At 45.4% G+C, this 27,829-nt stretch overlaps 1 protein-coding gene across 3 annotated transcripts; it reads right to left on the bottom strand.

The window, feature by feature from the left end:
* Positions 1–939: 939 nt before the first annotated feature.
* On the bottom strand, positions 940–27,611 carry Pnoc (prepronociceptin). 3 transcript variants are annotated; one of them, XM_076930483.1, is made up of 4 exons: positions 27,439–27,611; positions 12,701–12,850; positions 4,055–4,463; positions 940–1,298 (listed from the first exon to the last, which is right to left on the bottom strand). In XM_076930483.1, exons 2-4 carry the CDS (start codon positions 12,824–12,826, stop codon positions 1,213–1,215), a joined length of 621 nt encoding a protein of 206 aa, XP_076786598.1. In that variant the 5' UTR covers positions 12,827–12,850; positions 27,439–27,611; the 3' UTR covers positions 940–1,212. The 3 variants fall into 3 exon arrangements, with proteins under 3 accessions (XP_076786598.1, XP_034354779.1, XP_034354780.1); XM_034498888.2 differs by lacking the exon at positions 27,439–27,611 and adding an exon at positions 27,182–27,281; XM_034498889.2 differs by lacking the exon at positions 27,439–27,611 and adding an exon at positions 27,182–27,283 and having other exon boundaries at positions 1,204–1,298; positions 3,999–4,463.
* Between the last annotated feature and the right edge of the window lie 218 nt (positions 27,612–27,829).

The following is a 27,829-nucleotide window of genomic DNA, read 5'->3' as shown; positions in this document are numbered from 1 at the left end:
AACAGCTGTGTACATGGTGTTTATGTTGTATTAGATGGTATAGATAGAAGTAATTTCAACACATAGAAGCTTGTATGTAGGTTATATATAAATGTTTTTGGGGTTTGTGTGTGTGTGTGTGTGTGTGTGTGTGTGCGCGTGTGTGTGATTTTTGCTGCCCACAGGGGTTCTGGAACCATTTCCTCTGGGATATAGAAAGACAGTTGTATCCTGCTGTCTCAGCAGCAGCAAATGGGCTGTGGCAGCCGCCTACCTTGTAGATATCGAACTGGTCAGCTACTCCAATTGGATTCTCCATGTGTTTCCTGGCTGGATTTTTACACACCTAACCGAGCTTAGTGTTACATGGAGAAAAAAGTACGTAGGCAAGCTTGCCATTCTTCCTCTGTCCCAACCCACCAGCCCCAAACCAGCAGGCTCTCTGCATCATCTGGAAGCTGTTAAAAAGAGAAGTTTCTGCTGGGTCTGGAGCTTCGAGTGGGAATCTAACAGCAGCTGGATGCACTCAAAGGTTGAGACTCAGTCTCCTCTGGCTCATACCTTCACACGCCATTTACATCTGGCTTCACAGTGCCTGTTGCCTTCTGTGTGCTCACGTCCCAGCATCTCCTTGTGCCGGCTTTATGTTTAGGCATAGTTGCCTATGAGTTTCCAGCTCTGAGAGAGGCGGCTCTCGAAGCATGTGCTTGCAGAGTCCATGCCTCTTTATTGCACTGCAAAAAAAAAAAAAAAAAAAAGGCGAGAGGGCTCAGCAGTTAGGAGCACTGACTGCTTTTCTAAAGGTCCTGAGTTCAATTCCCAGCAACCACATGGTGGCTCACAATCATCTGTATTGGGATCCAATGCCCTCTTCTGGTGTGTCTGAAGACAGCTACAGTGTACTTATATACATAATAAAACTAAAGAAAAGGCAACAAGTTTATTAACCATTTGCTCAGTAGAAGTTTAATGGACAAAGTTGTTTCAAACGATCGGTCAAAAAGAACAGCTCTTTTACAAACAAGTTATGGCAGTGAAGAGGCAAAACCCCAGGTCTGATTTCATGTTCCTCTCGCCTGGCCCTACAGGAGGCCAGAGGATGAGGGAGAAGATGGGGCTGTTAAAATGTTAGCTGGAGGAATTACAAAAATACACTCTGATGTAGCAACGGGATTGTGGTGATACATGCTATGGGGAGGGGGCAACAACGGGGCGGGGAGGTGCCATGGGTGCTCAGTGCCTCGGGGGAGGAGGAATCCTGACTCCCGGCCTGCAGGTCTTGGTGTGGACACATGCTGTACGGGGGATCACCTGGATGCCTGGGAAGACAGAAAGGATTACAATATCAAACTCAATAGGTCTTCTGAGCCTTCCACCCTGTTTGCCTACAGGACTAAAGCAACCCAAAGTTGGCCATTGTGGCAAGTTCCCAAGTGACCAGAAGGGGTCCTTACTTGATGCCCTCCACCTACCTAACCACTTTTGCCTACTACTGACAGGGGTGATGCATTGGATAAAAGGGGGGGGGGTGATGGGCTGTGACATAAAAAGCACAGCGACATGCCTCTTAACAGTAACAGTCATCTCTTCCCTGGTTCTCAGCACAGCGTCTATGTTAAACAGGGTTCTTATGGTTTTCTTATGTGGCCCAAGCTAAGCTAGATGTCATGACTGTGGGATCATGAGTGTGTTGCTGATGTCTAGAAGGTCAAGGCCAGATGCAGGAGAGATTATTGGAAGTATAGATCAGAGAGAGGCTGTCCACAAGACATGCTGTGCTCTTCTCACTTTATGTCCAGAGCAGGGTCTGCACTACCGTACCCCATCTTCCTAGGCCATCATTGCACTTGGAATAGGTTTTCCATTGTACTCCAGTATTGGGTGGCCCCCCTCCCCCATTCCAATCTTCTGAGCATTGATTGGCAATGGCATCTTAGACGCCAAGAACAACTTTGGCAATGGGAGCTAGCTGGAGGGGAAGGATTTCTATCACACACATGACAGGTTGAGCTGTGTGTATGCAGATAAACACAAGGTCTCCTCTGGCTGTGCCAGGCTCATTAACAAACATCCACTCTGGAACTCAGCACCATGCATGTGGAGGAGAGAGAGAGAGAGCGCGCACACTGAGTGCTGTCACATGGTGACAGGACAGCCATTAATAATACCCAAATGAGCTGGCTAATGTATCCATCAAGAACTTTGCATGTTGAGCAAAGCAGCAGAGAGAAGGCACTTATTATCCCTGTTACAGCACCTCTCAGCTGGAAGTATAATAGAAAACCAGAAAAACCAATCGTCTGGCTCAAATAGTTTGCTTGTTTCCCACCCCCCCCCCCAAATAAATTGATTCTTGCTAATGGGACTGATCTTAAACTGTAAAGAATATTGTTGTGGTTTAGAATTAGATATGGGCTTTGGTGTCCCTTAAGAGCCCCTTTGAAGAATGCCATTAAGATTTAGAAGAATTCGTGCTACGTCTGGAAGATTTACTAGTAGATAACATGTCTGGCTTCAAAAGAAAGAGATTGCTTGTCAAGAACAGAAGTTGTGACTTCAGAGTGTGCAAGTTCACTCGGGATCTTTGGAGATGAATCATCCTGTTAAGACAAACGCAGCAGCCTTCTCCCCACAACCTAATAAGTGTGTCCATCTTTGGAGATAAGCTTGCTGCAGACAAATGGCCTAGCAGCTTGGGCCATGCAGGCTGGCTGTATGCCAGAGTGTGGGCATCAAAGATTAGGATCTAGACGGCTCTACCTTGAAAGAGGAGTATGAACGACATGGCTACCTTGGATGTGCAAGAAGCAAAAAGAGGGGCAGCATGCATTTTTCTTCTCTGCCTCAGAGGTAGGGAATAGCTTCTGTCAGGACAATATCATCTTGTCAAACTTAACTCATGCTTTTGTGTGAGGCCGTGTTCCTGAGCTGTCTCAGGAGATGTTTACATCAGCATATGTGGATGAAGGACACAGACCTGACAGTTGGGCCTTTTCTAATTAGGAATTGTTAATTTCTAATGCCAGTCCATAGTTATGTACTGCTGAGAGTTGGGTTTAGAATCAGCCAGCTGTAATTGGGTCTCTGCTCTGTGATCTCTGATAGGCTTTATATGAGTGTGTGTGCGTGTGTACCGGAGGGTAGGAGCGAAGCAAAGGAAAAATATCACAAATGGCATCCTGGGAAGAGACAAAAGCCTGTAGAAAAAAAAAGACCCATTCTTCCTTAGTACATATTTTATAACTCACTAGATCCATTAGGCAAAATTCTGGAATCCTGGTTCAGCAAGGATGCCATTAATGATAAAGAACTGGTCTTTTCTTGGCCAAATGCCAGGGTAACCAAATTTTTAGAGGAAGAAATAAGAGCAAAAAGCATAACTCCAGGTCTCAACAAAAAGTCTTTGGCAAGGGGAAATGGGAACAATTAATGGTTTCCATGGAGTCCAGCCACCTTGTGATGTAGGGTGAGGTGGATAAGCAGTCTTTGAAGTAGAGCAGTAATCGGCCTTTTTGCAAATGGCTAAGAGGAGGGCTGGCTATTGGCTTTTTGCAGATAAAGTCTCTGAGGAAAGGTGAGCTGAATGGTTGCTATGGTAACTGGCTGTTAGAATTGGTCCACTTAACTGTCCCCATAGTAACTAAGCTCCTGGAGTGCTATAGAGGAATTAGTTATCTTAACATACTACTATTATCCCCATGGTAACCAGTCTCTGAATGGGAGTGGTCAGCCTCAAGGAGAATGGTGGGAAAAACTTTGCTTCCTGGAGAAATGGTAAAGAGGCAGAGATGTGAATTTCTTCACCAACCAAACCTCTCAAGGACTGGAATCCTTGAGATGTGTGTGGGGAGAGGGTTTGGGTAGTGAATGTGTGTGTGTGTGTGTGTGTGTGTGTGTGTGTGTGTGTGTGTGTGTGTGATTGGGGGCTGGCTAATGTGTTTCTAGGCTTGGGAAGAAGTCTGAAACAGCTGGGTAAATGAAGTCACTCCTTGCCCCCTGCTATTTGGTGCCCAACTCACTCATGGGTTGCAGTGGCCGGTGCAGCTGGGAGGGGCTCCTTCTGGCTACACATTACCATTCTGGTGCAGAGTGCGCCGGCGTTGGCTTGACTGCATGCTCAGGACCAGGTACTGCCTCATAAACTCACTGAACCGCTTCTGGTTGGCCAACTTCCGGGCCGACTTCCGGGCCCCGGTGAAGCCCCCAAACCTTTTCTGCAGCTGCTTCTGCTCCACCTCAGCAGCATCATCTACGACAGGCTCTGCATCTGCCTCGGGCTCTGCGTCTCGTGCTTGCACCAAGCTCCTGACACGCGGCATTCTCTTCAGGTGCTGCATCTCTGAGGCTTTTGGCTGGTAAAGAGCAGCTGACACGAGCTCTGGGTCAGCAGGGCTGAGCTGCCCAGAGCCACTGGCCATGACTTTGGTGCATACAGTCCAGAGAGGGCGGGGAAATATCTTCTCTTCACATTGGAGAATGCACACCTGTAAAGACACAGGCAGGAGGAAGAGACAAGTGTCAATGCCAGGGATGAGCTAAGTCACAGAATCATCTATATCTGTCCAAAGTTCTGAAGTGCTGTTTCTCAAGTATTGTGCAGCAGTGTATGTGTGTGTGTACATGTATGTATGTGCATGTGTGTGGCAGAGGTTCACATTAGTTATCTTCCTCCATCACTGTCTATTTAATTGTTAATATAATTTTCTTTAAAAACAATTTATTGTTGTTGTTGTTATTTTGTGTGAGTGTGGAGCTCAGAGGACACTATATGGAGTCCCTTCACCTTTATGTGGCTTCCAGGAACCACACTCACGTCACTGGCTTGCATAGAAGCACCTTTACCCACTGAGACAGCTCACTGGCCCTTCCACTTAATTTTTTGAGACAGTGTCTCTTACTGACCTGATCCAGTGGGGCTATACTGGCTGGTCAGCAAGCCTCAGCGATCCTCCTGCTTCTGCTTCCCTAGTCCTGGGATCACAGGTATGTGTTTCTATGCTTGTCTTTTATGTGGGTGCTGGGAATTGAATACAGATCCTCGGGTCTGTGTAGCAAGCACTTTACTGAGTCTTAGTTAGGGTTACAGTTGCTGTGATAAAACACCATGACCAAAGCAACTTGGAGAGAAATGGTTTATTGGGCTCACACTTCCAAATCATAGTTCATCACTGAAAGAAGTCAGGACAGGAACCTGAAGGCAGGAGCTGATGCAGAGGCTATGGAGGGGTGTTGCTTACTGGCTTGCTCAGCTTGCTTTCTTACAGAACCCAGGACCACCAGCCCAGGGATGGCACACCACCCATGATGGGCTGGGTCCTCTGCCTTTGATCACTAATTGAGAAAATGCCTTATAGCTGGATCTCATGGAGGCATTTCCTCAACAGAGAGGCTCTTCCCTCTCTGATGACTCTAACTTGTGTTGAGTTGACACAAAACTATGCAGCAAAACTAATGAGCCATTTCTCCAACCCATGTACATATAGTTTTACATATAGTGCTCCCCTCCCAAGTTTGTAGAGTTTTAGAGTTAGAAATAGAGAACTCTATGACTCTGCTCCATTATTTCACTAACAAAGAAACTAGGGTTAAGAGCTGTGGTTAATCTATCTTCAGTTGATCCAGCAAGTTAACACAGAATTGTGATATTCCAAATTATACCCTTATATTCTTATATAGACTAGGGAAGGACACATTGGTTACAGAAACAGAGGAAGCATGGGATTCTATCTTCATATGCATTTTAAGGCCATTCTTCAGCTGAGGAGATGGCTTAGTTGGTAAAGTGCCTGCTGTGCAAGCATGAGTCCCTGGGTTCAAATCCCCAGCACCCACTAAAAAGCTGGGCATGATGGTACTTGTCTCTGACCCTACTGGGGAGGGGGAGAGGGTGGAGCTGGGCGGCCCCCGGGAGCTCCATAGTCAGCCAATCTAAGCAGTTGACAAGCACTGGATGCACTGAGAGAGGCTGTCTACAAAAGCAAGGTGGAGAATGATAGAGGGAGACAGACATGTGCACACACTACACACACGTGTACACAAGAGGGAAGAAACCTAAAGCCCCCATGTAAAGATCAACTCATGTCACTAATTTTTATTCCACTTATACTAGCCACTCCTATTTGACCATGGTTTATAGTAAGTGATGTCCCGGAGGCTCTGGAGGCACACAGTTGAGCATGTGGAGTTAAACTCACAATCTACTGAACTTGTGTATCTGCTTAGATACAAGCGAGGCAGTGTCCCAAGAGCTCTCTGCTGCTGGCTTTCCTCCCCAAGCATCAAATCCTCTAGTGGAGAGCAGCAGCTGGACCATGCCATCTTTCTATCACCCTCCGGCTGATCCCGACCTTGGCCTCATTCTCCTGCCTTCTATCTCTGTTTGGGTCTCCTGGAAGTCTCCCCTGTCAACTTACTATATTCATTTCAGTTTTACCCCTGACTCTTGCTCTCATGTTCCTGGCCTTACCTAGCTGAAAGTCTCCCTTCTCCTTGACCTTGCCATTGTCATGAAGGGTGTTTCAAGAGCTCCTCATCACACCGTGGAGCTCTTGCCTGGCTCCCTAGCTCCTTGTGGTACAGAAGTTGTCCACCCTCCACCCAGAGCCATCTCTCTTCTCTAGTATATAACACAGGTCCCTTCCTGAAGTTAATAGTGCATTTCCCCAGCTCTCTGTAGTCAGAGGTGGCAGGCAACAAGAGTGAAAATGATCAGCTGGGGCCTGCAGTGAGCTTGGGGCTGGCATGGCAGGAAAAGGCACCCTTTTCCTCCTTTCTTGATTTTCTTCAGCATCTGGTTTGGAATGTGGACATTTTGGGCTATCATATCCTTCTGCTGCCATCCAGAAACCATGAGGTGACTTAGAGGGTAGCATCCTGTGCTGGAAGGCAAATGAACATTCTAGCAGAATAAAGACAGGAGATCCTAGAGCTGGGACACCAGCCCCAAGATCACTTTGTGGATGGTCAAATCCATTGGCTACCTTTAGGCCTCTGATACCAGCAGGTAGATTTAATTCTCATGTGGTATACTCTTACTGGTGTACTTTAATTTGCTACAATAAAATGTCCCAGCAAAATGCAACTTAGGGGACAAAGGATTTGTGTGTTATTTCAGGTTGCGATCCATCATTTTAGGGAAGTCACTGTCACTCCTCATCTCTCACAGTCCCCAGGCACACAGGGTGTCTACACCTCACAAACCTCCCTGCCTTTTATCACTGTGTGCCCTCTGAAGGAATGGCCCCCACTGTTCCCATCCTTGCCGACCTGGCCACATCCTAGCTTTATGTCTTTAGCTTTAGATTATCTTCTTCTGGTTTCTTGGAAATAACTGCCATCTTACGTCTGTGTTCCTTCCCAACTTTGTATTCCTCCCATCGGGGTTTTAATGATAGAGATATTTGTAATACTTTATAAAGCATAATCTAAAAAATTAGAAATATTTTTTACTCATATTTGGAGTCCTGGGTAAGTGTCTCCTCTATATAGTGATTAGTAAGCTAGGCAGTCAATTAAATTCTCTTAAGTTCTAGATTTGCTAGTCTTGGTTGTCATAACGTATGTCTTTAAAAATGTGTGTGTGAAGGTCAGAGGGCAACTTTGGGTGTCATCCTCAGGAATCTTGTCTATTTCTTTTTAGGAAATATCTCTCTTTGGCTTAGAGTTTACTAATTAGGCTAGACTGGCTGGTCATTGGATCCCAGGGACCTTCCTGTCTTTACATTCCCAGTGCATGCTGGGAGTTCAAGCACATGCCACCTGCTTTTTTTTTTTTTTTTTTGCATTCCAAAGTAAGTTTAATTACAAAAGTGTATTGCAACTATTATACCAAAGATAATTATTAGAATGTTAAACAAAACATCATAATTTTCCTTCTGATAAATAATTTAGTATGAAACTAATTTCCATAATGTATATGGGCATCGTTCCAATGCAGCTTCTCATCCTTACAAGGTGATCCCTTAACCAACTGAGTCCACATGTGTCTTCCAATGCTATGTAGAGGCTGAAGATGTTAGTAAAAATTTTTTTGGTGCACAGAACAGATGCCAGCAACAAACAGTCGTCCAGTTCCTCATGTCCATGGTGGCAGATTGGCTGAAATTGTGTCCTTCAGAGTCAGCAAGAGCACAGGAGGTGTGTGCAGCACGGATAAGCCTGCAGAGGTGGGGGCTGAGAGCAGCTCAGCCTTTGGGAATGCTCGGTCCAACTTCACAGAGAAGGAACCCTTGATGCTTGCTTAATTTTCTGCTCCTTTGGTTTACGGGTGGAAGAGACAAGTCTAGAGGCCACTAAAACCAAATACTACTGGGCTTCTAATTCCAGATGGTAATTACATTTTGTGTCAATGAGAGAAAATGAAATTTTGTGATCAAACCAGATGCCACGGTCTTTACTGAGATTCAACTCACTGCCAGGTAAATCAGATACTGACCAAATCATCACAAACCGTTGGTTTAGGAGAAGATTTGAGGCAGGTCTGGGGTATTTAAATGTACAGCAGCATTTTTAGTGCCAGATGGGTATATAAGCCTAATGCTTATTATGGTCTGGTCTGGGGTCCTCATCAGCTATTTTGCCAGGATGGGCCAGTGGCTTATTAAGTGAGTTGGACTCGTTTTCTCAGCCATGATGATGACGTTGCTATATTAAGCCAGAGTTTGCATGAGCATCTGGAATCTGACTCGTGCCAAATTGATTTGTAAAGCTGAGCTTCTAAAAAGACTGATCAAAGGGCCATTTGGGTGTCTGAATCCGAGATTTGGGCACAGGCTGAGGGTTAGTTAACCCAGCCATAGAAGCTAGGTCTCTGTTCTAGCTTTGCATTTCCTGTCATATAGACAGTTGACTCCTCTGAGGGAAAGAAGACAGTCACTGTGGTGTTTTGGTTCCTAAGTGATGTATAGGAGCTATTTGCTCTAGGAAATATTGCCAAGATATTCAAAGGCATGGCTAGGGATGTAACTCAGCCATAGCACAACTGCCTGGTCATTCACAGAGCCCTAGGTTCAATCTTAGCTACTGCAAAATTAATAAAAATAAATTCAGAGGCTGGAGAGATGGTTCAGTGGTTAAGAGCACATACTGCTCTTGTAGAGGACCCAGATTCAGTTTCTAGCACTTATGGGTAGCTCACAGCCACCTGTAACTCCAACTCCAAGGGATCTGACACCCTCTTTCGGCCTCCACAGGCAACTGCATTCATGTGCACATGTATGTATATATGTATGTATGTATGTATGTATGTGTGTGTGTGTGTGTATGTATGTATGTATGTATGTATGTATGTATGTATGTATGTGTGTGTGTATTCAAAGGCAGACACTAAGGGGCAGCAGATGACTAGCAGGGGAACAATCTATTAGAAGAGCTTCTGCCCCAAATCATCTTCTAAGAGTTTTCACTAACTGCACGTAGAGATGCCTGGGGCAGCTTCTGTTGCAATAGTTTTAGGACTTTGAAGTGCATCTCCCTAAACTGTTTTTTGAGAGTGTGTTGTTTTAGTCTTGGACGCTAAAATAACTCTGAATCTAGTTTCCTCTACTTGAACAGATGGAACGAGCCCTGCTGACAATTGGGTGAGGAACCAGAGGGCACTGCAACGGGTTTGGATGTGAGTCACTGCTGACCAAAATTATAGTCTAACAAAAAGCCAACCATGCCAGAGCCAAGTGTCCTGAGGATCTTGGGAACGAGTCAGGATGACGTAATGTGGTGGAGAGACTAGGAGGTGACCCTGGCTGAAATGTGAGTCCCTCCTCATCTTCCCATCAAAGCAGACACAGGCAAGATGTGCAGACATAAGACGAGACATAATTGCTTATGCTCTTGGCATTTCATTCCACTTTAAAATGGGTTAAAAGGGATCACAAACTAGAAACAAAAAAGTAAGCAGGTAACAGAGTCCTCAGGGGCCAGCAGGCACTGCAAAGCATTTATCTCCAACAGTGAGGCTTTTGCCAACCCATTTTCTAGCTTGTTTCTAGGAAGTAAAGTGAGTGTTGTCTGGACCCCAAAGATTTGAGACACTAAGGGAGAGATAGAAGTGCACTTCCAATTCTTTGCCACCCCAGCAAGACCCAAATGCAAGACTTCGCCATGGCTGCCCAGGATGTGCCCGGGAGGAGCCTAATATTCTAAGAATCATACAATGTCTACAAGACAGGCTGCCTGAACCCTGTTATGGGCACACTGGACTCCATCCTGGGATACCTAGATAAGTACTCATACCTATCAGCAAAGGTATCTATCTCATTCCTATCTCATACCTTAACCAGAGTTGGGGGGAGACAGAGAGATAGAGACAGAGAAGGAACCAGGCAGCCAGCCATGGGAAACAAAAACCAGAGTAAGTACAGCCCATGATCATCACCCAGGAAGAATCTTATTTCATTTTCTCATCAAGCTCAAGGTCAGATTGATTAAAGAAACTGGGGTGTGAGAATAGGTGGTCAAGTCTGTATATATATTGAAAATAACGTTACTGGGGAGAGAGCAACCCTGGTGGTTCCTATCTGCGTGTGATCTATGGCACTGGGCTGGGATCCAGGCAGGCTGGGCACATGCAATCTATCCCAAGGGGGCTCATTCTCATGCTCAAGCCAGGCCTAGAGCCCCAGGAACCCTCGGCTGCTGCTCTGTTTCCCCAAGTACCACAGTGTCTCATGAGGACTATCATCCTGACTGTTCTATCTCTCCAGCTCTTTCTGGCTGGTCCCGACCTTGGCCTCACTCTCCTGAATTTTTTGTCTTGGTTTGGGTCTCCTTAGAAGCCTCTGTACTGTTTTAGCTCTACCTATACTTCTCCTTTGCGTTTTCAGATCAAAACTCCACTTGAATCTTACCTTTGTCTTTGTGAGAGAACAGAGTGCTATGAACTGAAGCTTAACCTTGGCCTTGAAGTATAAGGGGGGGGGGTCTAGTGGGTGGGGGAAGGGAGAAGCAGGAGCAAGGTGGCAGGAGAGCAAAGAAAAGAAGGGTTCCCTGCGTGCTGTCAAGAGTGTATGGACCTGGGCTTGAACCCAAGAAGAAGGTCAGGGGTCTAGCCTTGACAGTTACCTGCAGCCTGGGGGAGGAAAGCCTGGTGCGTAGTGGCAACTCAGAAGGAGAGAGACAGAGGGGCAAGAAGCAGGCATCTGCTTAGGGATTGGACAGAGAACTAGAGGTCAATATAGAAGGCTGGGAAAGAGTAGAGGAAAGAGTCCCATAAACCAGGCAAGAGAAGCAAGAGATGTTTCTGGAAGGATGAGATATTGGACAGACAGACAGCCTCTAAAAAAAAAAAAAAATCTTGATGGATGAGCGTCAGAAACATATCTCTTCGAGGGGTCATGCGGCCTGATTGCATGACTGTGCAGAAGGTAGGTGTGCCTGGGTCTGGAAGAGTATACTGCTTGTCTGTTGGGGCTGAGGCCATATTTCTATCCAGAGCTGAGCGATATCAAGGAGTATTGGGCACCAGCTACAGAGGATTTCATGTCTGCACATTTGCCTTAAGGAAGTGCAATTACTTGTTTGTTTTGAAAGGCTGAGGGGTTTGAAACACAGCATCTTGAAAGCAGCTTTACTGACTTCAAAGGGAAAAATAATTGAATTATACTGGATTTCATAGGCGAGAATAGCTATCTACACTGAAATGAGAGGAGCAAGGAAGCCGTTCATTTAATGAATAACAATTTAATGTTTTGTGCTTCAACTTGGAAATTTAAAACACAAGAAAGCATTTTGGATGTTCATCGTAGAATTATCTGCGATAAAAGAAATGAATGACAATATGCATGCTCAACAGATGGAGAATAAGTTATATATTCGTAGAAAGAAATCACTTAAAACAATGTGTAATAACATGAGAATATTAATCCAGAGACCTACAGAAAGTAAGAAAAAGTAAGATTCTCTTGGATTGCTGCACTATAATAGCTGATCATCATTGTTAACCTGAGGGGTTTAGCATCCTGTAGGAGACACAGTTGATGAAGGTTTTATTGAGGATGAGAGCCCCACCCTCAGTATGAGAGCATCATCCCAAGAGCTGCAGTGCAAGACTGACTAAGTGAGCTGAGCCTCAGTACCCATCTCTCTCTGCTTCCCGACTGCGGACCCAACGGGACCAGCTGCCTCAAGTCCTTGCCTCCATGCTCTCTCCTTCAGAATTGACTGTGCTCCTAAACTGTGCTCCCAAACTGTGGGCTGAAATAAACTCTTACGTTTCAAGGATTTTTGTCACAGCAAAGAGACAAGTGACCAATACATGGGGTTGGAGAAGATTTACATTTTCTTTATAGATAGCATGCGTGTTATGCATTAACACTGTAAGGAGGGCATCATGAACAGATATTTATTGGGAGATAGAGAGAGAGGACAACAGGATTCTGGTGGCACAGTAGGAGAAGCACAGGGATCTGGTGGGAGAGAGGGAGGACCAGAAGAGTCTGCTGGGAGAGAGGGAGGACCAGAGGAGTCTGCTGGGAGAGAGGGAGGACCAGAAGAGTCTGCTGGGAGAGAGGGAGGACCAGAAGAGTCTGCTGGGAGACAGGGAGAATCACAGGGGTCCTAGTAGGAGAGTGTAGCTCAGTTTCACCTGTTTCCTCTTGGTCACATGACACTGCTCAAGCCGTAGGACTTCTGGGAAAGACTTAAGGTATCTCACATAGGGTTTGCTTTGGAGTTAGAGGGAGGAGATGACAGAGAAGAGGACAGTCCTTCGACCTTTTGGACCTACCTTCAAGTTGAAGCTGTCTGGAGCTGGGTGGAGCTTCTCCCGGCAGGTGAGGCAGTCCCTGGGACAGCTGCTGAACACGCTGGAGAGCAGGCTGAGCATCAGAACGTCACAAAAGAGGATTTTCATGGTGCAGTAGTGGGAAGCCAGAGGCTGAAACACAGAGGGGGCACATGCCAGTTAGTACAGTCTAGGGAGAGGGTTGGTTAGCTGTGAGGACCACAATCCAGAGGGGCAAGCATCCTTCCTTGGTGAGGAGATTCCCCAGGTCTGAGGTTCACCTGGGAAGGAGTAGTTTGTAGAGAGTGCTGGTGGCCTGGCCCCTATCATCCAAGTCTGCTCTCATTCATAAGCTATATGTGGTCTGTATTCTGGGAGAGCACTTGTGATTCCTGCCACTTGGCTGGCCTCTGCTGTTCCAGGAACAGCTATTGGATGGAAAACAGCTTTCTGGAGGCCAGAGGCATTGCATCCTAGCTGACCAATGTGTGCCTTTAGGTCAACTTCTTCAAACCTCAGTTTCCATAGGCATAAAAAAGCACTGTACACACCTTACCATAGGGCTGTGTAAGGTCTGTGTCTTTATTTAGAAGCGGAGATGTGACCTGCAAGGACTGCATAGTGCAGACAAGTACCTGAGTGTGGTGGTATCATATCCATCTCATCCCGATTCTCAGGAGGGAGAGACAGGTGAATGAATGACTAAAATACTTCCTCTCAGCCCCTCAAGCCCCTCTGGCCTGGCCAGGAACGCTTGTCCCTCAATTCTCTCCTCTAGGAGGCATCCATGTGTTCCCTGTCTGTTACCCACATCAGAACGGAGTTACTGCTATAGTCTGAATGTTTGTGTCTTCTCAGAATGCGTATGCTGAAATCTTTGATGATTGATCTCAGCAGATAGCTTGAAAAGATTAAAAACAAGTAGAAGGAGGTGGAGAAATGGTTCAGAGGGTAAAGCACTTGCTATCCAAGTGAGACTGGAGTTTGGATCCCTGGCACCTGCAAATGTGGATTGGACCCATGGTGATCCCAGTTCCGTGGGAGGCAGAGATAGGGAATCAATCGAGCAAGGTGGACAAATAATTGGTTGAATCAGTGAACTCCAGGTTTAAGGGAGAGGACCTACTTCTCTGTATATAGTCTAGTTCATGATTGGGGAATATATCTGAAGTCAACGTCAGGGCTCTATAGAAACAACCAGAGCACACCCAGGCACACTATACAATACATCCCCGTGCTATGATACACAGACATGCACACATACACATATACACTCACACACTATACACACATATATACACACACTATGCACACACACATACACATATATGCTATGAACATACACATGCACACACACACACCATGTGGAAGGAATATTAGTAAATTTCTTCTCTGGTTCATCTGTAATGACATCTCCAGCACCAATGAGATCATGAGACTGCTGACATTGTGAATAGGCTAATAATCCCTTGGTAAATGCATAAGATGGTAACATTGTTGAGAGGCAGTGAATGACAGAAGGTGGGGTCTTCTTAGAAGAAGTAGGTCACATGACCCCTGTTTCTTGCCCCGCATGCCTCCTTTTTTCTGCTTTTAATCTGCCAGGAAGCTCTCTTGCCTTGATGGTCTCCTCAAAATTGAACTGCTCTGAAGCTATGAACTGAATAAACAATTCCCCCTGGAAGTTGTTTCTGTCTGCTGTTTGGTAGCAGCGATGAGGACAGGAAGGAACCTAGAGTCCTGACCCCCAGGATGGTGACAGTAAAAGGTGGGCTCCTTGGGGAGATAGCTCTTGAGGTACTTACTGTCTGTGACTTAGGGAATGGGCCTCACTTGGCAATAAAGATGCTTGTATCTTGGTATTTGATTTCCTGGCTTCTAGAATCATGAGGAATGAATTCCTGTTGTTTATAAACTATCCAGTCTAAGATGTTTTGTAACAGCAGCCAACAGTTAAGATGAAAGCTTATTTCCTGAATACAGGGTTAGAATGCTCACCTTGACATTCCATGCATGAAATGTATAGAAAAGCAGATGACATTTATCCATATATGTGTGTGTGTGTGTGTGTGTATGTGTGTGTATATATATACATATATACACACATATATAAATATATACATATATATTCATTCTATCAATTTTGTTCCTCTGGAGAACCCTGACTAACAATGTCCTTAGATCAAACCTCTTGAATCAGAAAACTACTTCCTTTGAATTACGTCACATTGGGTTGAACTATCTTGCATGCTTCAGTGGAAAGAGGAATAGGAAACTGGTCTTAACTGTTAACTTGACACCTAAAGTCACTTGGGAAGAGAGTCTTAATGAGGGATTTTCTAGCTCAGGTTGGTCTGGGGGCATGTCTGTGGGGTCGACTTGATGTTAACTGATGTAGGAAGAGCCAGCCCATTGTGGGCAGTGCCATTCCCTGGGCAGGAGGTCTTGGACAACATAAGAGATAAGAAAATTCAACTGAGAGCCAGCAAGTAAGCAAGGCTGGCATTTGTTTCCTTCTGCCCTAGTTGTGATGAGATGTGTGACTAGCTGCTGCAAGTCTTTGTCACTGTGCTTTACTGTTATGGTAGACTACCTTGGAATTGTAAGTTTAAAGAAGTTGTTTTTAAAATAATTTTTAAAAATCTATGTGTATGTGTCTCTCTGTGTGTGGTGCCTTCAGAGGCAAGAAAGGGGCAGTAGATCTACTGGAACTAGGATTACAGGCAGTTGTGAGCTCTCTGACATGGGTGCTGAGAACCAAAGAGTACCAGGCGACCCTAACCACTGAGATAACTCTCCAGCCCTCTAAACTGTGTGTGTGTGTGTATGTGTGTGTGTGTGTGTGTGTGTGTGTGTGTGTGTGTAGGGGGGGCATTTTTTTCATAGCAACAGAAATGAAGCAACAGAAATCTAGAAACTTTCTGGAAACATTGACTTTTTTTAAAATTGGGGCCATAGGGGTGTGTATATTTTCCCAAATCCATCAAATTATAGATGTAGAATCTAAATTCTACTGTATGTAACTTTTCTGCACAGAGAATAAAAAAAAACTACCATTTTCATTGCTTCAACAGAAATGAAGGTTGAATGGAAACTTTAGAAATATTGACCTTATTTAATGGGGCCATAGGAATGTATATATTTTCCAATATGCATCAAATTATAGACTTAGAGTTTGTGCATTTTACTGTACACAACCTTTCTGCATAGAGAATAACAACAAAAACTTGTTTTCATTGCTTTTTCGACAGATGATTCTGAGAAATCTTTGAGATTTGCCATTTTTAAAATTTAAATTTATTTATGTATTCACTTTACATTCCACTCACTGCTCCCTCCCAGTGACCCCCTCCTGAAATCCTTCCCCCATCCCTCCTCTTCTTCTCCTATGTGTGGGAGAGGACCTCCTTGGGAGTCCTCCCATCCTGGCACTCCAAGTTTCTGCAAGGCTAGATGCTTCTTCCCCAACTGAGGCTAGACAAGGCAGCCCAGCCAGAAGAACATTTCCTACATATAGGCAACAACTTTTGGGATAGCCTTCACTCCAATTGTTTGGGACCCTACACATGTGCTACATATGTGTGGGGAAGCCTAGGTCCAGCCCAAGTATGTTCTTTGGTTGGTGGTTCAGACTCTGACAGCCTCAAGGATCCAGGTTAGTTGACTCCATTGGTCTTTCTGTGGAGTTCCTGTCCCCTTCTTCCCATTCCTTTATAAGAATCCCAAAGCTCCATCCACTGTTTGGCTTTAGAGAGGTTTGCCTTTTAAATGCTATCTGCTGGGTTCTTCTAAGAAGTGTATCGTCTTGGGCCCCACCCACAACCATCATATCAGGATCTGTGTCATTAGCAGTATTCCTAAATGACTTATCTGTATGATTACATTTGAGAGGTGAATGGAGCAAGAAGGGGACATGCAAACAAGAAGCTGCCAAGGAGCCGTATTGGAAGACCACTGGGCTCTTGTGTATCAAGAACTGTTTCGGACATAGGTGGTTATGATTAGAAGGGTGTTTAGTAGATTCTTGTTCGCTTGAAATGGAGTCTCATGTAGCCCAGACTGTCCTTAAACTCCCTATGTAGTTGTAATAATCCTGAACTTCTGATCATTCTACTTACACCTCCTAAGTTCTGGGGTTACAGTGTATACCACTAAGCCGAGTTTATACTGTTGGGTATCAAACCTAGGGCTTCATTCATACTAGACAAGTATTCTGCCAACTGAGTAACATTCCCAGCCCTCAGTGAGTTACCATTTAAAGTGGGTATAAAAATGATTGTTTGGTAACAGGGAACCCAGGAGTCCCGGGATCACAGCCTGTGAGAGCAGCAAGCAGACAGGTAACCTGCCCACACTCTTCAAGGTTAGCACCTGCTCAAGAGGGCTGTTCCTGATGGAGCAGGTCTTGTCTGCTCTTCTAGGAGACTTGTGCTTTATCCTTCAGATGATGGGATGGGTCTTGAGCTAATAAATAAAGCACTCAGACATCTGTGTCCATGAGTGTCTCTCCAATGCAAAATTTTCCTTCTCTAACCCAACAGCCAGTGTCTAGTTGAGATTTATTACCTTATTACTGTAATAGTCTCCTAATTAGTCTACCTAATGATCTGGTCTCCCTCCAAGCTGTTGGATGATATCACTTCATTCTTAAAATAATTCTATGATGCCTGTGGCTGTCGGATGTTCCAAGGACTTGTCAGGCCACTGGCTCCTGCTTCATCCCCCGTCGCTCATCTTGGTAGCACTTCCAGACCCAGTGAGCACAGCTCTCACCTACATCAGGCTTCTGATGTTTCTATATCTTGTCACGGTTTCCTTTGTCAGAATACTGTATCACCGCATCAGCAATGTCCCCCTCCAGAAAACCATCACTAGACTGGCTTGAGCTAGATCAGTGCTTACTACTGTTGAGCATGTCAAGGCAATGTATTACCATGGGAAACGAATGGGACTCAGGGATCCTGTCTGTCACATGGGCCAACCGGAATGGTCCTGGGAGTCATGTAGTGTGAGTTTTCTTATCTCATCATCTTGGGAGAGGAGTCCTTGGGTTCTGACTGTTGATTCAGTAACTTGCCGGCTGTACTCAGTCACTGAGTTCCTCATTGTGAAAATGGGAAGTGTCTTAGGAACTATATCATACCAGCATTCGTGGGTTCATGTTTATAAGCAGTTAAAACAGCACCTAACATAGAACAAATGCTTCATAAAAGAAAGCTCAAGCATAGCCCTCACTTTTCTATTCTCTCTGCCTCATCTCTGCCCTTAGTAAGCAACCAATCATAACTGTGCACTTCTATGTCTGTTCCTTCCACTGGCATATGACTTCCTGGAGGACAGAGATCTGGTTCTATCATTCTCTCTGTCTGCCAGGTACCCAGACTAGGATGCAAACTTTAGGATCTGCTGAACAAAAAATTGACAAAAGCCAGTGGGAGATCTCAGGAGCCCCCTTCATTTTTCTCTGTAAATGCAGGGCTGAGGAATGTTCTGGAGTCTCATTGGGGGTTCAGTGTGCCCATGGCACATAAGCTACCTCAGGACCTTCACCCCCTACAAAAGCTCAATTAGCAAATCATCCTGTTTGAGCAGGGAGAAGAGGACACTATATCATCCCAGTAAGGTAAGATGTCATCTTTAGCAGAAACTCTGATGCATGTCTGCTAGAGGATAAATGGTCATGGCTGGCATTGTGTCCCATGCTAAGTCTGTGAGGGTTAAGTATGAGTTGTTAGTCCATCAACGGGAATGTTTCTTTGAGGGGAAAAATGCAACTCAAATAGATATTATATAAAATAAATGTTCTAGGACACAAGGTACTCTTAAACAGGCCTTTATGATTGTCTTGTTATGGGATAATTTCTTCTGTGTCTCACAGCAGCTCAGCGCTTGTACTTCTACTTAGGAGATGGTTTTTGTAGGATCTCAGAACAGCACAGCTGTTCCCTTTATCGCCACACGATGGCAGTGGCCATATGTCTCGGAAGGAAGGGTATGGGCCATTTCCTGTAGACCCTGCCTAGGATGTTTGTTTAAAGCAGCTCTTTGCCCAGTTGACAAGCTGTGACAGACACAAAGAGAAGCTCCCGCTGAGACCACTCAAGGACTTCATACTTGATACGAGGGTAGGGATGGCGTTTTGACTGATGCTTGTCATTTTTAATTTGGGAATTGAATTGGAATTTAAGGGTGCGATCCTGGGGGCAATTAGCCTCTGCTGCTGGCTACCTGTAAAACACAAGCCCTTTGGGGTTGGCTTTTGGTGAGAACTTACCAGATTGACCTTAGTTTAGTCAGGCCCTCCTCCTGTCTGTACTTAATGGCCTCGATTCCACTGCTCTTTCTCCTGTCATTCTTCCACGTCATTCTTTTTCTTTTCCTTCACCTCTTTTCTCCACCCCACCCCACCCCCACCCCCAGGGTCTTACTTTGTAGCTTTGGCTGGTTCGGAGCTTACTTACTTTATAAACCAGGCTGGCCTCAAATTTACAGAGATCCTCCTGCCTCTGCCTTCTGAGTGTGGGGATCAAAGGCAAGTGCCTCCTCCTTCTTCCTTTTTTGAGACCTTCTTACTATGTAAGATTAGTACATGGCAATTCTCACATAGTGAGCATTACATACTGTCATTACATAGTAAGAATAGTGTATATGCATACAGTGCATACGTAACCCTGGCTGGCTTCCAACTCACATTCTTCCTGGCTGGGTTTCATCCGTCTGGGATCACAGATGGATGTCACCTCACCCCTCCACCTTCCGCTTTAACAAGCAGCTCCAGCTCCTAAATGAAATCCTTCCATACGGACAGTATTCATTCCCTTCTGCAAGTCCAAGAAGCCACAAGCTAGGCATGACCTTGGGATTCACCTCATGAGTAGTTCGCTGTTTGTCACTATAATCAACACAAACAAATGTGCAAAAACCTATGGAAATACATCACAAATTAGAAATCTTGTTCTTCTGTACTCTCATGACACCCAGTCCAGTTGTGTGCTGTAGAGAATTATATTAAAAATAGAAAGCTTAGTACAAGTTTTAGTTTTTTTTTAAAGTTTTTTTTTTATTTATTTCTTTTTGTTTTTCTGAGACAGGGCTTCTCTGTGTAGCCCTGGCTGTCCCGGCACTCACTCTGTAGATTAGGTTAGTCTCAAACTCATAGAGATCTGCCTACCTTTGCCTCCTGAGTGCTGGGCTTAAAGGTGTGAGTCACCACTGCCCAGCGTGAAGTTTTATGTTTTTAAAAGTATTTCTTTATTTTATTTTTGAGACACTGAGTCATTTATCTTAAGTTGGCCTTGAACTCACTATGAGGATGACCTTGAACTTTTGTCCCTTCTACCCCACCTCTCAAATGCTGGGATCAACCCCGTGTGTCAATATATCCAATTTATATGGTACTGGGGATTGAACCCAGGGCCTTGTGCATGCTAGGAAAGCATTCCACCAACTGAGCTGCATCCCGACTCCAGAGTTCTTTAATTTTAAGAAGTCTTAACAGTATATCTGGCACAGTGATACATACCTGTAATCCTAGCACTTGGGAAGCTGAAGAAGAAAGATTACTATAAATCTGAGGTCAGTCTGGCTACAGAGTAAGACTGTACTCTGTCAAAAAGTCCGTACACACACACACACACACACAGACACACACACACACACATACATATACACACACATGCACACACACTCACAGCACACATACCCACACACATTTGCGCACACACACACTCTCACACATATATACATATGTGCATATACATCTCTATACACACCGACACACATAATCACACACACCTATACACATACACACACATATACAGACATGAACACATAAACACTTACACACACACTCAGGAGAACACACACATACACACACAATCACACAAATATCTATACAGACATACACACACACACATTCAAACATCATGTACACACACCTACAAACACTCATGTGGACACACCTACACACTCACACAAACTCATACACATACCTACACATACCTACACACATTTGTACACACAATCACCCCCACCTATACATACATATACACACCTACACAGACACATACAGACACATACACATACACACACACTTATATACACATAACCTACACACACACACTTGTGCATATCTCATGCACACACACATACACACATGTGTACACACACCTACACATAATCACAGACACCTATACTCACATACAAGCTCACACACATACACATAATTCATGCACACACTTACACACATGTGCATACACACTTGCACAATACAATCACAAACATACAATCTCTCCCCCACCCCAACAACAACAAATAAAAGAAGCCTGAACCCTATCTGTGTGCCGGTTTGGAGCTGTGCACATACGCTGGTGTCCAGAAGAAGAGAACAGAGAAGTTAGATAACTCTGGAGTCACACTTGTGCTTAAACCACACACTGTAACTGTGTGACTTTGGGCAACTTATTTGACTTCTCAGAGCCTCAGTCTTCTCGACTGCAAGGTGAAGATGATGAATCTCCCCTCATTTGAAGATGACTTGTCTCCCCTCAGCTGTTTATTAGCCAGAAATAAGATTGGCCATCAGGAAGCACAGCGTACCTGAGGATGTTTGAGTTTTTAATGGCTTCCATTTCATAAATGAGCCCAGAGCAATTAGCCTTTCAGTGTGGCAATCCTATAATCAGGTCATTTTGTATCGAATAAAGAAAGGTTTAATTACCTTTTATTTAGGTAATGGCACCTTATAAATTCGATTGTATCTTGCTGCTTAGAAAGATAAGACTCCGAGGTGATTTAGTCTTAATCTACTTTTGTATACTCTTGCCTCCGAGGACAAGTCAGCTGCTTTTCTATTGGACGAAGACATCTGCAATGAGAGCTGAATGGAGAGTCTGAGTTTTGTTTCTTGAGGTAGGGGAAAGTCTGTGACTTGGGTACTTTTGGTGAAGAAGGGCAGAGGGTTCTCTTTCCATCAGTGACACATAGGAATATTGTTATTTAATTAAAAACAATTAAAAATGATATTTATTCTCATATATAACCTTATCACTTGGGGGGAGGGGTAATTTTGTCCTCCTTTCTGAGATAAACATCAGTTCCCAAAGGTTAAGCAATTATCCAGATGATAAACAGCAGAGTTAGGACTTAAACTCAGGCATTTTAACCTGTGTTCTGACCTAACACAAACTCAATACAAGGTTTATGGCTTTGAAATGCACAGCAAACTGTGATACATTGTTGGGAAGGAATCCGAAGGACTGAAAGCTGTTGAGAGCCAATGGCTTTATAAGATTCTGTCCTGTGGGCTAAGTGCTGACAACTCCACTTTACAGATGAGAATACTGAGGCTGGGAGAGATGTACTGCAGTGGCAGAGCAGGTATTGAACCCCCCAAGTGTATATTTCGAGGGTACCTCTGATGATCTGTCTTTATGTGAATTCATTTGGAGGACTGTCTCAATCCTTCTCCCTGATTCGCCAAAGAGATATTCGAAGTCAGCCAGTTGTGAATCATTGGGAGAATACAGGGTTTTCCTCATATCCTGGTTCTCTGATCCATCACAGGCAGGATTCTGCTGTTTATTAATTAGGTAGGCGGTTTAACTCCTATGAACTTGTATTTACCCCAGAAAGGTATATTAAGTTGTCTCTGGATTACAGGGTTATAGATGAATATAAAGGTCATCTATAACCTGTAAGGAAAAGTATTCTATTTATGTCATTGATGTAAAGAAAGTGCCTATATGTGCTTCTAGGAGGGAGGAGCCCACCCCCATTCTCTAATAGAAGCACCAAAGAACCATGGGCTTTCTCATAGCCCAGCAGCTAAAACATCCATATGGAGCATGGCTCTCTCTTACTCAGAGAGACAGCTTTCTTTCTTTTCTTTGATGGATACAATTACTCCATTACCCTTTGTTGTTGTTGTTCCTCTGTGTAGCTCTGGTAATCTTGAAACTCACTTTGTAGACCAGGCTGGCCTCAAATTTAGAGATCACCTGGCTCTCCCTCTCAAGCGCTGGAATTAAAGGCCCAGCTATACATTTACTCTTAAAAGGTTTCTCTCTTGCTCTCCATTTCTACCCCGAGAGGAGGGCAAGGGCTCAGAAGTCAGGGCACAAAGCACCTATCTGTCTATGTGGGCCAAGGGTGCCTAGGTAAAGCTGTGAATGAGAAGGAATCCTGTGCTTGGAGACAAGGTCTTGGGGTCTAGATCTGGTTCTGTTGTTACTTGTGGGATCCTGGGCACAACACTTTCTTTTCCTGAGTCTGGATTTCTTTGTCTATAAAGACAGGCAGTTGTGTGAGATGGTTAGTATCCTTTAACTGTATGAATGGCCAGGATTGCCCTCTGCCAGTAAGAGAAGCAAGAGAGAAGGAGGGAGGGAGAGGAGACAACTGGGCAGTGGCTTCAGTAGCCCCAGGTGAAGGTCATGAAGGTCACTGGGTTTCACAAAGGGCCAGGAGGGGAGCCAGGCACACGCCTTTTGGCTGTCACACATTGGAAGGGGACACTTTTAACGTTCTCCTTCCGGATTCTGGTAAATGCTGCCACATCATTGTCAAGGTAGTTTGAGCGGACTTTTAAAAGGTTGTTTTTTGTTTTCTGTTTTTTTTTAGAGCTGAGGACCGAACCCAGGGCCTTGTGCTTTCTAGGCAATCATTCTACCACTGAGCTAAATCCCCTTCCCCTTAAAAGTTTTTATTTACATTCATAAGATCACTCTACGTTCTTTTAAAAATAATCAGAAAACCCAGATAGGAAAAGAATGATGAGTCTAGGCTCATATAATCTTCCAACTTCTTTAATTCTGTAACGGTAACAACCTGTTTTAAAGAGAGTTTTAATTGACATGATTATACATGTTAATGGAGATACAGTGTGTTATTTCCATGCTGTGTGCACTGTGTAACAATTAGGTTGCGGTAGTCGGCACATCCATTGCCTTGAACATTTATCATTCTTTTGTGTAGCAAATATTCTAAGTCCTCTACCCTGGCTATTTTGAAATAAAGAATAAGTTATCATTAACCACAGTCACTCTTGCAATGAGTTTTAAGCATACATTCCTAAACTCTTCAAATCATGTTCCATATATTATAAAATCCACTAATGGACAAATTAAGAAGGATAAGATTTAGGGGATGGGGAGATGGTTCCATACATAAATGCTTGTTACACAACATGAAAACCTGAGTTTGAATTCCCAGAAGCCATAGAAAAAGCCAGGGACGCTGTTGTGTGCCTGTAACCCCAGTGCTGAGGCTGGGGACAGAGACAAGTAGATCCTGCTGCCTTCTTGTCAGTCACCCTAGCTAAACCCTGAGCTCCTGAGATTTGGTGAGAGATTCTTCTCAAGTAAATACAGTGGAGAACAATAGAGGAGGACACCTGGTGTTGACCTCTGGCTTCAACGTGTGCCTGCAGGGGAAGTGTGCGTGCATGGGTGCATGGGTGCATGAGCGTGAGCGTGAGCGTGTGCGTGTGTGTGTGCGTGTGCGTGTGTGCGTGTGCGTGTGCGTGTGTGTGTGTGTGTGTGTGTATGTGTGGTGTGCTAAAATAAAAAACAATTTAACATCTCAGTCTCTAGTAGCCTAGTAGGATCTGGGTAGGTAAGCCCCTTTGAAAAGAGACCACTGGTCTGGGCTCATGCACATTTTGTGACTTTGATGGTGAGTTGGGAGAAAGCTGGTGACTGACAGCTCTGCTCAGCTCCTCTCAGGAACCCATGCACGTTCTCAGCTGGATGAATGAGAGGATGAATGGGGTGACAGGATGGGGGAAGATCACAGGACCAGCATGAGGAGGAGAGAGGCTGGCTGTGACACTGCAGGCTGCGGAGCCTTGGCTGTTGGCAGGGAGGCAAGCCCAACGTTCCCCACCTGGCTGGTCTATGCGGCTGCAGTGCCTAAGTAGCTGCCAGGATTTTAACAAACCCAGGACCATGGGAAGTTGAGGATCAAAGTGGGTGTAACCTTTTGAGGGTTATGATGTGCCCCAAATATCACAGCTAGAGTTTCTGGATAAACTCTAAGACCTACATGAGACAGTGGAGCAGATAAAGGCAAAGAAACAGAAGTGTTTCAAAGATCCCTTTGTTCTCAGGAACTCAAGCCCCCAAAAGCCGATGGTACGATGATGCTCATTTCTGAGATGTGTTCTTTTGTTCCTAAAACGTCTGATGACCCAGAGCGCAGGAAACTTAAACATTTTCTTATGGTCCTTGTGAGTGGAGGAATTGGGGGAAGGAAGAGTCTTCGAAGCATATCATTGTAAGTACACAACACAGGGTCAAACAATACAGAATCAAACCTCTCATTGTCACCATGTGCACCGTGTGTGTGTGTGTGTGTGTGTGTGTGTGTGTGTGTGATGAAATAAGTATATAGCCAAGTTTAGCTTGCTGCCCTTCATTCCTTGTTTCAAGAAAGATTAATTCCTCTGCCTTTCTTTTGGACTTTGGTCCTACCTGCCTTCAAACCCTGGATCCATCTGAATTCTACCTTTCTTCCCACCAGCATCAGTTACCAGAGGAAGTACCCTTCCCTAAATTCCTTCAGCCTTGACTCTCTGGACCCCAAGTGTAGGACTGGTCACACCCAGCCCTGTATTATCCCATTATCTTGAATTGCTTCCTGTCTGTCCGTGATGTGTGGCTGCTACTAGTTTACAAGCCCCACAGATCTCAAGGGGAGCGAGCATCAGACCTGGGGCAGCTGCTCCAGGCTGCGCTTGCTGCACTGGGTCCTGTTCCTGCAACTCTTGAGATAATGATTTTTTTTGCCTTCCAGGGTTGTTGCTGGAGATAATGGGTTCGAAGTGCGTAAATCATTGCACAAATAAAGTGCTGTTATTAGCATCTCTGCTGAATCTATAGAGCCCTGTGCCTCCCTTGCCTGGTGGGGTGTAGCTGATAAATACCTGATTGATTGAAGATGGAATTGCTTGGTGACAGCTCCATTCTCAGGCTCGGCTAACATCTAATCCCGCAATTACTCCCTTCACCGGCAATGCAAAACCTGCTGAGTTTTCTGCAGCCCCAGTGCCCTCAGACTTCAGCTGTAAGGCAGAGGCAGCGGCTCCTGAAGAAGATGACCCTCAGCTACACCAGAGCACCTTCCCCAGACAGTGCTGGGGGTCGGCTGGAAAAGTGCAGGTGTTTCTTTTACTCAGGTGATGTCTGGGGCAGTTTCCCTTGCAGAAGACTCAGTAAGCCGGAGGGATAGGAATCCTTTCTGTTAAGGTATCATGGCACTGATGGAAGCGTGTAGAATATCTCCCCGCTAGGCTTCACAAATGAGAAAAAGGAAGGGTGTGCACAGCATCCACCCACAGGCAGCGAGAAATCACAGCATTCTCTTTGGGAGGTTTTGATACGGAGTCGGGCAGTTACTTTTCTCCCTCTGAGATGAAAACTCTCGTTTGGGCTTGCTGGCAAGTGCCGTGTGGAGCTGAGCTTTTGTTAGTCTGCTGAACAATGTTATTGGTTATAATTGGGGCAATTATGAGCTGCTGGAGGAAGCTAAACACAGATGTTTAAGCCCAGGCTTGGGGTATTCAAGTCCAAAGCAGTGTGCTTTAAATAGCCCCCTTTCCGAATCATCCTGCCTTACTTGAAATCCCCCCCACCCCCCAACTTCCCCGAGTTCAAAGGGAGATGGGGGAGAGGAGGAGATGGATAGAGAAGGGAGGGGAAAGAAATGCACAAAGAGAGGAAGAGGAAGAAGAGGAGGAGGAGGAGGAAGAGAAGGCTGAGAGAGAGCAGTGAGAGTTCAGATTCCCTGATGTGTGAGAGTTTTATGCAGTCTAGGCTTTAGGTGGGACAGACGAGCAGTGGGGAGAAAGATGTCAAGGAAGAAAGGATACCCCGAAACAACCCAGATCCAGAGGACCAAGGTCATGCCTTGAGAAACGACCATGAAAATCACCCAGCCGGCAACTGACTGCGTTCAGCCATGGACTCAGGTGAAGCTCAACCCTTGGATCTGTTTTTCCCCAATATTATGGACAATTTCCATTAAGGTGTAAGGAAACCAGAATGACATCAGATTCAATGACACCAGACAACAGTTTGCACAAAGGGCAGAAAGCCACAGAAGGAAAAATCCTCCATAAGGTGTGCCAGGGGCTTCCTTGGGCTACTCTGAATGGCAAGCCCCCTCCCAGTGTCTGTCCCCTCTCCGGCAGCCACCTTTTCCATGTGGATCTGTCACCCAGTAGCGGCCACAACTGGGAAAGCAAAACTTTTCCTCATTTCCAAGTTCAGCTTTCTTTAGCATTTCTCTGAGATTAGCCAGCCCTCAGCCCTCCCCCTTCTCCACCATCGGAACCCTGAGAAGAAGATGAATGAAGCCACAATCTCACAAGAGGCCAGCAAGCAGTGACAGTGGACAAAAGACAGAGGTGGAGGAGCCGGCCAGGCTGCCCTGCTCTCCGGAGAGGCTCTGGGCAGATAGTGCCGGCCGACCACATGCATTGCCTACCTGACGCTGTCCGTCACAGGGTTCTCTCAGATGTGAGGCTTGTTTCTCTGTGTCAGCCACACCAGCATATATATCCTCCCCCCACGCACAGCCCTCCCCTTCCCTGCCTACCTCGATGATGACACATGCCTACGCTGACCCCCTTCATCAACCAAACAGCCCAACTACAATCCTGCCTGGCTGGCCCCCTCCCCTGCTCTGCGTTCAGACTTGTGACATGCCAGCCTCCCATCAACGCAGCCTCTAGTCTGCTTCACCTGGACTTCCGATCAGCTAGGCTCCCTCAGCTGCCTCTCCGGTTGCTTTCAGAGCCACTGTGAGGATGGCCAGCCAGGGAGAGCTGGCAAGTCACTCAGAAAAACAGACTCCTGGTGACAAGGGATAAGGCAGACCCCAAAACCTGGAGTCTTCTCCAGTAACCTCTCTGCCTGAGGAGTGAGGATCAGGCTGCACACAGGAGGGAGGGGGAGCTCACGCCCAGCTCCCACTGGCTCAGCTGAGCCCCTCCTAATGTCCTGGCCCCACTAGGGTGGCAAGTGCTAGGCCACACCAGGATGGTTTTGGAAGCATTTTCCACAGGTGCCCACAGCACGGCACGGTATGGATCACAGAGCACAAGCTCAGTAGGGGCTCTGATCTTTCAGCTTT

This window comes from Arvicanthis niloticus, chromosome 3 (assembly GCF_011762505.2).
Source record: "Arvicanthis niloticus isolate mArvNil1 chromosome 3, mArvNil1.pat.X, whole genome shotgun sequence".
Taxonomy (NCBI): Eukaryota; Metazoa; Chordata; class Mammalia; order Rodentia; family Muridae; genus Arvicanthis; species Arvicanthis niloticus.
Note: the sequence above shows the minus strand (reverse complement) of the source record. Positions and strands in the feature narration are given on the sequence as shown.